This window comes from Cygnus atratus, chromosome 14, assembly GCF_013377495.2.
Source record: "Cygnus atratus isolate AKBS03 ecotype Queensland, Australia chromosome 14, CAtr_DNAZoo_HiC_assembly, whole genome shotgun sequence".
NCBI classification, from domain to species: domain Eukaryota; kingdom Metazoa; phylum Chordata; class Aves; order Anseriformes; family Anatidae; genus Cygnus; species Cygnus atratus.
In genome coordinates, this window is record NC_066375.1 from 8859560 (window position 1) to 8871892 (window position 12333).

At 40.6% G+C, this 12333-nt stretch overlaps 1 protein-coding gene across 1 annotated transcript in view; it reads right to left on the reverse strand.

The window, feature by feature from the left end:
• The window catches only part of RNF145 (ring finger protein 145), a 44317-nt gene that overhangs the window by 16120 nt on the left and 15864 nt on the right, over positions 1–12333 (reverse strand). Inside the window, exons 3-4 of the mRNA XM_035559783.2 lie at positions 9969–10077; positions 4172–4263 (exon numbers count right to left, since the gene is read on the reverse strand). Of these exons, the coding sequence (XP_035415676.1) occupies positions 4172–4263; positions 9969–10077 (201 nt within the window). The remainder of the gene's footprint in view (positions 1–4171; positions 4264–9968; positions 10078–12333) is intronic.

The window sequence follows — 12333 nt, forward strand, 5'->3', positions numbered from 1 at the left end:
ACTGTCCTCTTTCAAGCTTAAATCCTACCCTCAATTTGCTAGGTGTAGTTTTGAATTACCTTGAGTCTTTTCAGAACAAGCATGCTTGCTTTCAGCAAGATATATTACCGGTATTTTGGGTCACAAGCCTCTGAGAAAGTTACTCTACTCATCGTTCAACAGACTCCAGCTCTGAAGCACTCTCTCTGCTCTGTTGTTCTCTGCCCACACGCAGGTTGCTACAACCCCAGTTAAGACACCACCAGCACGCTGCTGTGCTGTAACGTTCGGGGCCTGGCACAGTCGGCCTGCAAGGATTTCTGCGACTCATGGTAACTAAGGCAACCCAGCTTCACACACAAAGGGACACCAACACCAGCTTCTGATATGTTCTTCAGGATTTAGTAAGTGTCGTCATCTGAAATGGAATGCTGTAACCCACCACACTTAACAATCCGGTGCTCCCTGGGATAACTGTGGGGTTCTCCAGTCACGAGACAGGACCTCTGGTTCCAGTCTCACCTCATGGAAGAGCAACCCCTGCTTTCCTCCAGGTGTGACGTGCCAAGGGTTCTGGTCATGCCTGCTAAGCTCTCTCTGCTTCCCACCTTTTCAGTCTAAACACTGCTTGGAAGTCACTTGTCAGGGAAAAGAGACCTGTGCACCATCAAGTGAAACACATGGAGCACTTGCTCTTGAGGCCTTGAGCTCCCTCCTGACGCCTGCACCTTGCTGATTCTCAGCCCTTTCAGGAAGGGCCCAAACAGGTAACGGAGCTTTTAGTGACAGGTACTTCCCATTTTTAACGGGGTAGCAGCACCTTCCTTCAGGACAACCTCTCTGTGCCATACCATACATCATAGCTTATCTCCAAGTAGGGCTGTACACCGTGAGAGATCGCATACATGGTTGCAGTTCCAGTCAGAAGAAATTACCTTGTAACTCATACCACGTCACCAAAAAACTTAAATCCTCAAGCTACCTGCTGAGACTAGTAAATCCAGCTGAACAGTTGCACTCTCTAAACTTCCATGCTGTGGACTGAAGACTGCCAGACAGAGCTAATGAGTCCAACATCTGGAACCCTCCTGCAGGACACCAGGCTCCTCTGCTAGGGAATGAAGCAATAAGGAAGAAATCTATTGCCTTAAGTTCCTGCCTGTTCTTTTCCCTTCCCCAAACCTCCACAAATACATTAAACCGTGCTGACAGACAGCCAAAGCCTCTCAGCTAGTAAACTAATGGAAAATATGCGGTAAGCCAGCCAATGTGGTAGAGTCACTCCCACTTTTAGAAGGGAGCTCTTTACTTCACTCTCCGTTTTAAAAAGCTGATGTTACCAAATTCCCTGGTTACCACATTAACTGCCTGACAAAAAGCAGGATGTCTCCAAGTTAATATATGCTCCCACTACTGTGCACTAAGAACTAAGAAAAAAAATCTTCAGGGTAGCATCGCTTCGAAACCACGCAGCTTTGTAACATAACAGCTGATGTTCTCACAAGGTGGAACACTCATCCAAGAGGCAGTCTTCTCAGCTGTTTATTTCTTCCATCCAGCATGACGAGCAACTTCAGAGCATATTAGTAACCCTAGTTAATAATTATTGGACTGAATTAGATCTGGGGGAAGAACTGACCGAGAGTGCCCATCCAAAAAGCACTAATGAATATAACCATTATTAAAGATTAAATTTGAGACCCAAGTGGCGTACTGTACTCCACCCTTTTAATTCTGACCACAGCTTTTAGGTGACAGATCTCTACCAGTAGCATGATTATTTCCCCATGCACCTGCCTCAGTGCCTTTGTCAACAATGCTACACAACAATGCTCTGGCAGAACACACGAGAAAAAGATGGAGCAAGGCACCCACATGTATTAATTTTGCTGCAAAGATGACAGTTCAGTGCAGTACACTCCTGAGACATGGCAGACTGCACTGGATAAACACCTCAGCGTGTAACAAATTTGAGAAAGTATTTCATATTTACACAAAACACTGTCAAGCCTCAAAGCCCACTTACGTAGGACTTCCCCAAAGAAGACCATTTGCCATCAAGACTAGAATTAGGCTTTCAAGTTGGCTTTAAAAGAACAGGAAAAATTAATAATGAGGGTATTATTAAAAATTAATAATTTATTATTATAAAATTAATAATGAGGATACACACACTTGCTAGTACAATCAAGCACCTATTTTTGAAAAACAATTACAATAAGCAGACACTTCAGTCTGCCCCCCAGTACAACCCGACACTGAATTGGACAAATACAGCTGTATCATCTTTTTCTAGCTCACACATAATCCACACGAAACCTGAATGATGCATCCTGGGATACTGATGGGCTACGACTCCCGGTTTAGTTTCTGCATAACCGTTACTGAATGGCATAACGCCTCCTGACCTCTTCCTGCCCGGTCCTGCCTGCTGCTTTGTGAAGCTCTGAGGGATTCTGCTTTAGCACGGGACCCTGCATCGCACCTGAGAGAGATTCAAAGAACTAATTACAAACATTTTCTCGCCGAAACATACTAAAGGCTTTCGCTGTACTTTGGTGTCATTCCACAAGACAGCAAAATTTAGCATACCTAGAAATTCAGAAGAGAGGCGAAGTGATCTCTAAATATTTCCTTTTCTTGGAAAACACCAACGTTATTTCTATATAAAAATATTAAAAGCAAGGACAAATCCCAAATTTAAAAGTGGGGATACCGGCAGGCAGGGAACATATATATTCTGCTAGACCTAACATACTGGAAAGAAGTAAGCTCATTTAAATCTCTCAGTAGCAGCTGCAAGCAAACAGGAAGCAGCTGAGTTTTGTCAACAGTCCACGGCTGACTAAATCTGTCAATAATCTGATGAAAACCATAGACCTTAGCGAAAGGAATTAGAGGTTTTTCTTCTGACTGTGTCTTTGGCTTATTTTTAAAATACACACAGTGCGCGTGCATTCCAATATCCTCTCAGCAGAGCATATGGTACGGTGTAGCAACCTTAACACTGAATTTATTCTCTTCCAAAATTCATTTGGGAGGGGAGGGTAAGGGAAGAGCGTAGAAAGCCCAATTCTTCAGAACTTTACCTAAACATCTCAAAGAAGAAGTCATCTCTGCCTCTCATGAAACACAATTTAAACGTAGTTTTGAGCTGTTACTCCTTAATGCTTTCATTAGAAACACCCCCGGAAGTCAATTTAAAAATAAATAGAAGTAGCCTGTAGGCCCATGCACACATCCACAAATCTATTGCACCTGGTTTTTTTTTTTTTTGTAAGAGCGTGAAAACACTTATCTATAAAGACAATACAGAATAAATGCCTGTACAATGCTTCCAAAGATAAAAATACTATTGAAATTTCTACAGGACTTTCCATCCAAGGAGTTTTCCAGACAGACAATCCAATCATACTGAACCAGACTGCGAGTCTCAGAAGAACACGGAGGCAGAATGCTGTATTTAGGAAGCATAATTCTAGAAATAGTAAACACAGAAGTACTAAACAATCTCAGTACTATTTTTTGAAAGAAATTATATGCTATCAGAAGTGTCCTGCTACTACAAACTGAAGTGATTGCTTACACGAGATCCTTGGATCTTTCTCCTTTCATTCCTTATGCCTTGATGCTATCATAGGGATAGACAGGGATACAGACAAAAAAAAAAAGCTTTCTTTTAAAAATACCTGATGTGCCTACTGGGGTAAACTAACTCCTTTAAGAACTTCTGATTTCACCCAAACTCCTGGGCATGAATTTAAAGTGCTTCTGTAGGAAAATATACACAATCTACTTTCCCTACTCTACCAATTTATAACACATTTCTAATTTCAGATCCACAGTTAGGAAGAACACAGCACAGACAAGCATGAATTTCAATAAACTGCACCTTTACAAAAGTGTAATGGGTTGATTAGGAAGCCCGTATAAATCTGAAAGATTTAAGTCTAACATTAAATTTTAAAAATTTCCAAAACAGATCTAAAGTAAGGAAGCGTTGGTAAATTAATGGCACATACAGAGCCACGCAGGACACATCCAGCCTTCCATACTTCTTGCAATATTAATGAGGATCACAGCTACTAAAAGTGACACAGAAATTTGAAACCAAGAGGTGAAACATGCACAGGTTTCAATGAAGAGAATTAGGCAGAGCTCCCCCTGCATCACAAATATCTAAATCACTTACCTACTAAAGCAGTCATGAAACGATTCATTGAGAGAGGCTCCAAGTACATTGGCCCTTCATACCCTGATTCCAATTCACTTCTCACGTAATCCCTAAAAAAAAATAAAACCACAAAATATTAAGATCCTTCTGACCAGACAAGAAGCAATTCACTCATTCCACACACATGTAACCTCAGTGTATGTTACAGTCAATTAAGTAAATTACGAAAAGCAATATTAACACTACTGTTATGGCATCCTCAGTGATCAAAGGATCTAACCGAAGCATGACTTTAGCGACAGACGTATTATCTGTAATTAGACTCACTGTCACAGCTGTAAAAGTCCTTTGGGACACCCAAGCTGCTCTTCAGAAGGTGGCCTGAAACTGCTTATTGACAAAGCCTCTTAAGCACATTCCATTTTTAAGTTCCCTTATTAAGTGGTTCTTCTTCCTAATCTTAATTTCTTTTCCCACCAGCTTCGTGTGAAAAGGTCTTCCAATGTAATGGTCACAGTGTTTTGCACCAATCTCTTTGCACTGTTTTAATAAATAGCTGTGAGGGCAAAGTGACAATCACAGAAGAGCAGGGACAGGTTTGCTTCATAATCCTTTTATCCAACAAGATTTCAAAAATTTAGCTGTATCCTGGGGAAATCAGGGGGACCAACTGGATGCCCTCAAACCGAGGGACCACAAGTGGCAGACAAAGTCTGAAAATCTGACGGGACATCTGTAACTTCTCTCAGAAGAGGTGGGGGCTCAGGAAATCAAAGAAAAAAGTAAGAACCCTAGGAGAGCAGGCACTTTGCCTGCTGTTGGTGGTCATCTCATCTCCACCTTCGAGCAGGCTAACCTGTGTAACAGCAATGCAAGTCAAATACGAACTTCACACAAAGAGCAAACATTTTGCACTTTCAGAAGATAATCCTGGAACAGCAGGGCAGTAATTCTCCAGTGGCTCGTTAATCCCCTGCCATGAGACAGCAGGCGATCCACGTGACCCTGCGGATCTGCATCTTCAGCCCCTTTTTCTGCCTCATCTTGAGACCCTCCGGTGCCCACTCCTTGCGTGGCTGCTGCTGCACCCTCGCTGTGACCCTGCCAACTCAGCCGGCAGCAGCACCACAGCCCCTGCTCCCATCTGGCCGAGACTGTCCGGCCGTTCACGTCCAGCTGCAGCACGTCCCAGGAACACCAGACACACACATTCAGCTGACCCCGCGTGGAGCTAGCAGAGTCTGTTTGCTCAAGGGGCATGGCACGACAGAATTACGTATTTATTTACATCAGTCAGGCAAGCCACACCTGCTACAAACAGATGCAGGCAAAGCAAAGCAAGCAAGACTGGAAATGACAACCAATGTACGAATTGCTCTTTATATTTCAAGAGGAAAAAAAAAAATGCAACGCAGTGCTACTGGAAGCATCCGCTTTTCCCCAGAAATGTGGAAAAATACTCTGGTTCTAGCATCATCTCGCTACTCCAAGCTAAGGTATTCGCATTTTCATTTGCAAAAACTCTCTGGAATTCAAGACATAAATCTCAAAGTACTAAAACAAACACTTCAAAGCCTGTTCTTCATAGCTGACAACGCTGCCTACTCACAGCAGCTTTTCAAGTGTCATAGTATATGCGAGGTATGTCGACATGGGCTCTTTAGTCTGTAACCTACAATTAAAAACACATGAAGATGGAAAAGGCAGCTAAGATGACTGATTCTGCATAGAACATTTCCCCCTGTTATCAAACCACAGATAAGCACAAGGGGTTTTTTCAACCTTCAAACATGCACAAGGATGTAATCTTTGGGACGAAGTTGTGTATTTTTGTTTATGCGAATCTGCAGAAAACACTTTCTGACAGCATTTGCAAAGCAGACAGGATAATCCATCAGAGTTGGAGAGAGAAAAAAAAAGCCCCACCACAGATTTCCTCTGAATTTGCAACATGCTGAAGATGGCTTTTTGTATTAGCAATATCATGCTCCATCCTCAAATTGAAGGTGAAAATGCTGGCTATTTCTAAATTGCTAGAAGGAAAGCAGTGAAGACATCAAGCTTTTTCTACATCTGTCAGGAAACAGGTTACAAAATCATCCAGAATACCAACTGTAGCGAGAAAACCTTGCACAACTTAGCCAAGACGTACCACCAAAGCTGCACGTATAGTTGGTTCGTTTACAGCAGGAACGTGTCTGGAGATGACCCAAATCCTCCCAAGCTACGTTTCTTGCCCTTGTCTGATTCAGTCATCTGCACAGAGGACTATACTTGGCTTCACTCTTTACGTACCTTTCTTTAATTGAGAGTTTAAGGCCTGCCAGCCTAGAGAAGCAATGCTTTAAGGTCTCCTAAATTTTTTAAACAGTATTTGTAGATGATGTCTAAATAAGAAAAAGCAGTGATTCTGTTATTACAAGTGCAAACACAAGGATCTTTTGGCACAGACACCAATCAGAAGATGCCTGGAACAGCTGCAGTGCCATACAAGATGCTGAGAAGAGCAAGTGCATGCACTCAATTTTGATCAATTAAAACTGTATTAAGCTGCAGCTTTTACATCGGGGAATTGTTCACTTTACTGCAGCAATGTAAGAAAACAAGAATGCTAAAATCATTATTTACTAGTTAATGAAATGACTGAAACTACGTTATTACTTTAGAAAATTAGGGCGTAAGAATAAAGCTGAGATCAGATCGCCTGCTGTTTATTCTGTGGATGCACTCCCAGCCTCATTTAATCAAAAACTGCTGGACTGTTAACATATAATCACGGCTAGCCACGACTAGCACTGCTCTGAAAAGGTAAAGAGATACAGTGCCTCACACATGACCCCTTTTTTGTTACTGAAAGCACAGAAAGGTCTTCTGTTACTAAAGATGTGCTTTGTAATTGACAGGCATAAGGAACTGTGGTTATCTGACCCGAGTCATATTGCCGACATTTACTGTGGCTGATTAATCTTCGCTGTTAACATCAAACACACACAGTCGTAGGTATTGAATGGCTACAGACATCCTTAAAATTAAAAACATCTTTAAAGATTATCCATAAGTAATGATTCAGTCCCTTGCTCCCTGCCTTCTCCTCCTTCTCCCCCTCCCACTCCCTCTCCTCAAATCTTCTCACCCTAAGCTCTATCAGGTTCAACATCTGGAATGTAATCATAACAAAACAGCAAAACATGAAATAATCTAAGGACGTTTTTTTTTTTTTTTTAGCATAAACAGCATGTTTAATTGCATCATTTCTTTTCTGCACAATAACTGCATCATTTCTTTTCCCCAGTTTTACTGTTGCAACTGGGGAGAAGAAATGTGATCCTTTTAAGCAAGACATTCATGCAGCTACATAAAAAAAAAAGAAAAAAATACATTTTCCTTGTCAAGAGCGGCAGGATTTTATTTTCTAAAGCTGACTTCTCCTTTTTCCATAAACAGATGGTGAATTATCTCTACCCAAATTGCCAGGCTAACATGTCACATACAAACGCAGCACCGCCTTGGACTCTCCCAAGTGCTCATGAGCATTAGCTAATCAACCCGCACACATTAAGGTAAGTCCCAGTTTTGCAGATGAGGAAGCAAACGCTAAGAAGTTAAGTGATTGTCAAGGTCACACAGACCTGGAAGTCTGAAGTCAGAGCTTAACTATAAAATTCAGATCATCTTATTCCTAGACTTGCAGCTGAACCACAAGCTATTTCTGGGTGGAAAAACAGCACTGAAAGCTGCAGTCTTTCAACAGCTCAGAATTTCCAGGACACTGCAGAGTCACAAGTGCCAGCTGATTTTGGTCTTGTTCTATAATTTGCATTAACCAAACTGGCCTCAATATGGGATCTCTTCATCCGTCTTAAATAGCATCCCAACTGGTAGCGTACGAGCAGTGCACTGCAAGTTTTCAATTCTAAGCAGATTTATTAGCAACAAAAAAAATCAGGAACAGTTTGAACGTGATTTCTGTATGTCTTACCATGATCAGTCTGCTAAATAGAGACGTCAGTTGGAATTGGATAGCCTCATCAATAAGAGGTACAGCTCCAGTAACAGAATTCATCTGTGTTAGTTACACTTCACTATTTTCAGTATGAAAACTAATTGTATTCAAAAATTCTTTTGAAAAGCTAATTCAAGTGTCACTCCCCGCATTATACAAAGGCTGGTGCTGAGATCCCCTTGAACAGTGCTTCCTTCCAAACCAAGTCAGTTTTATACCTAGGGAATGGGTAAGCTCACTCTAAAGTGCTAGAAGCTGCATTTGCTATGCAAAATGGCTAGGGAATACTGCTGGACTATTTGAATCTCAGACATCTTTTAATTAAATATTTTTGTGCCAGTTGATGCAAGATTTAATTAAAGTCTTTATTAACACACTCCAGAAGTATCAAGTAGAGAAAGCTTAGTAAGAGCACACCAAACAGTCCAAGCAATAGTTATCCAACATGTTTCAATGAAGCCTGTAATTCTCAAAGCGATACCAGTTATAATTCACATTATGGAGAAAAACAAACAAAGAACTATTAAAATCAAATGTTATTATTTAATGTATCAACCAAAATCCATACCATCTTCCTTTCTTTTGAAAGATTTAAAGATCCAAAATGGCTTAAGGATCTCTAGCTATAAATATTCTGGACCAAACCCTGTATCTGACGGGCATCTGTTACCAGCTTTACTTTTATTTCAACACAAGCTCTTAAATAATGTTTAGGCTGCTTTTTCTAATAAGTAAGCCTTTAACTCTAAGAGAAACACCCACAAACTGTATCTATAAAAACTCAGGACTCCCCTGAGGATGATAAAAAAACCCCTTTCCTTCCTACCCAGTAAATAAGAGGCCATAATTCCTCTCTTGCATCCTCATCCATTCAAGAAATCATTAACTGAAACTCTGACAGCCACAACAGTGACATGTCAAGTCACCACAAAGCCTTCCTTAACACTCCCCTGAGCTGCAACGTACTGCATAAGAGATATTCCAGCAAATGCTTTGGAACAATGATTTTGATGCAGAAATAGCAAACCTATTACTTCACTTAAATCAATCAAAAGCACATTTTTAAATGTTTCCCATCAGCAGGCACCAAAATAAATCAGGCTCAAGTCCACATTTGCAAAACTTCCCATGTAAAGACATTAATGTGAGGGCACTCTCTTTGGTTCCAGTTAAACATCTTGTCAGTACGAAAGTTTACATTGGCTTCCAACAGATTTGACTGGAGCCAAACAAAAGAAGATGATCTACTTTGTCCTGCATTTCTCACAGTTTTCCAGCCTCTTGCTTTGTGTTTTAAATCCAAACACCTTTCTTTTTGTTTTCACTGTAAAATACATTACACAAAGATGAATTTAGGAATAAATTCCACCGTTACTTTACTTTTACCATCTTCCACAGCTATTTTCTCCCTCTTCCTAGGTGCCAGGAAATTGAAGGTAACATCCTGTCTGCTTTGTAAAACACTCCAGTGTTGAAAGCATGTAAACCGAGCCATTGAGTAAGTCAGATTACTACATCAGAGGCAACATTTTGTCCTGTAGTGCTTTCTCTTAGATTAATGGGCATTACACTCCACACAAAAGCAGCTCAAAACTCCTTTAAGTCAACAAAAATACACCAGAACTACTTGACAGCACATTTAATTCCATGAACTATTTCACAATAAACAGCATGATATATTTAGGTGTCTGGCACAGAAAAAAGTGCCTCCATAAAACCAGACCTAACCCACTTGCAGAAGATATTAACAAAGCATCAGTTATATTTTTAAATCCCAAATAAAACTAACAAATCTAACCCATTTATTCCTACCTGGAAATCTGGTGCCCAGCATACAGCAGCAATGCGGTCAGAAAGTACAGGTAAAGCTGAACAAGGTGTTGCCTTGGTAAAGTGAGGAGCACAACGCTTAAGATGTAACCTGTAACAGAAAGCAGAGGTTGACGTTTCAAAAAATACTATTTAACCCCAAGTCTCTTGAAATATGAACTAGCAGTCAAGTTATTCAGATCTCTTTAATTGCCTTTGATTTCATTTGGTTTTAAAACTCAGGTACCTATATTTTCCTCTTATCAAAACAGCACACAATGTATTTTTTTTTTTTTTTTTGGTCATGAACAGAAATAGCTCTACCAGCTTCTGTAAAATTACATTTAGGTATCAAGCAGTGAATTTGACCTCCAGTATTTTAAGCCGACAATTATCATAACCTATGTAACTAGGGCAAAAGGCCTAGGTGTCTCTCTCGCTAGTGAAAATAAGCTTCAGTGTAACAGGAAGAAAAAAAAAGCTTATCCCACCTAACAGTCTCAGTTATGTGATGTAAAAAATCTTTTTATTATTTTTTAAGCGAAGGACACACAGAACACTTATCCATGCTGATTATCATTACATATTTTTTATTCTTCCACTGCAGCTTCATGGCATTAAGACATTTCACATGCCCATGATTTGAGGTAGACACAGGCTCATCTCCACGGCAGTAACGTTCGAGCACATTGAAGCCATCAGGATGCTGCAAATCAAGGCACCTTGGCACAACCTATGGCTTATGGGCACTGACACCAGCACTTCCCTCGCTGCCTGACAGCATTTAGCAAGATTGTAGAAAAAGACCCAATGCAGATACAGGGCTGGTCTTCAAAAACACAGCCTGGCTGCTCAGCAGCTTTTACAACAAACAGAACAATGATCCTCTCTTTCCTACATGCTTTCATTAGGATACTTTATTAACACGGTACTTTGAAGTCCACTCCACAACTGGGCAGCGATGCCCATCCTCTTCCCCAGACAGACTGAGCAGGTCAGAGACCCATCGCAGGGTGCCCTTACTAATCTTTATTTCCGAGCTCACCACCACAATGCAGTGCACTCATGCTCTTTTCTGAAGGTCAACTGAAGTGCCTGACACTGAAATCCATTTAGGAAAAAAAAAAAAAAAAAAGCAATGGGCTAGCAACTTCCCTGCAGCTAAGAACAAAACACCAAAGGACTTGGACTGTCTCTTAAAGCTGTATCATACACATTACACTTCAAGTATCATCCATCCACTCAGTAACTCTGGGCACAACCTTCTTAACCGAGTTAATTTATACTTTGAACTTTTTAAAACTACTTAAGAAATAATGCAACTCTAGATTAAGCACTCAAATGTGGGACAAACAGCTACTATAAAACAACTTAGGAACATAATATGTTCCCATATTTGATAAAGATATGATTTCAAAGTCAGTATTTATGTAGAAGTATTTCAAGGGTACTTAATACTTCCCACCTTCAATAAACAATCTCTAAAATTCTGTGAATAGTTAGGTCTACAAGAAGGTAACTTGCAACATGCTCCTAGAGGAGGCATCAGACCCACAGGATGCCAAGCAAAGATCGATTCAGGTATGATAGATGATGATACATATGACTGTGATAGACAAAAACCATTTACTCTCTTCCTTTCCAAAAGCTAAAATAACTGACAGTTTCTTCAATTAAAATGAAATACCACTGAAGTCACCACTACTGGTTTAGGTACTGTGCAAAAACTATTTTTATCTTAATCTTTCTCAAGGGACCTGAAACCCAGCACGAGTTTCTTTCTAACACTTGTTTTACACAGAATAAGGTGCTTCTAGTTAATTCAATAGTGCCAATGCTCCTATCTTAGGATTTCTTAGCAAACACCAGTATGCTGGAGAGTTCATCTTCTCTGTTCGCCACCTTCCTGCTACCAAACAGACAAATGACAAGAGCAGGAATTTCCCAACAGAATCTCGAAGACATTTAACTAGTCTGCACCACACCACAGCTTCACCAGCTCTCTAAACACCTGCAGACACTTTTAATATCTAGTCTCCCCTGTAATTACCACTTCCCCTTGATTGCTTAGGTAGGGACACCTCTTTGGTGCACAGCCATTCCAGCCTTTGAGTCAAACCTCTCTAAACCTTTCCTTCTCGCTGCAGCCCGTGACTCACCTTCAGGTGGAGGAGAACTAAATGGGGTTTATTATGCAGTCTTTTATTCCTGTTTTACCCTACAAACAGTCCAAGAATACCTGTTCACTGTATCTGCATTCAAGCTCTGCCATCTTCTTTACCTTATTCCATCACATGACAGTCTGCTCCTAGGGCACATGATGATGTGCTTGAGCAGTGCTAGGATAATTTATGTAAAAGGAAGGCAT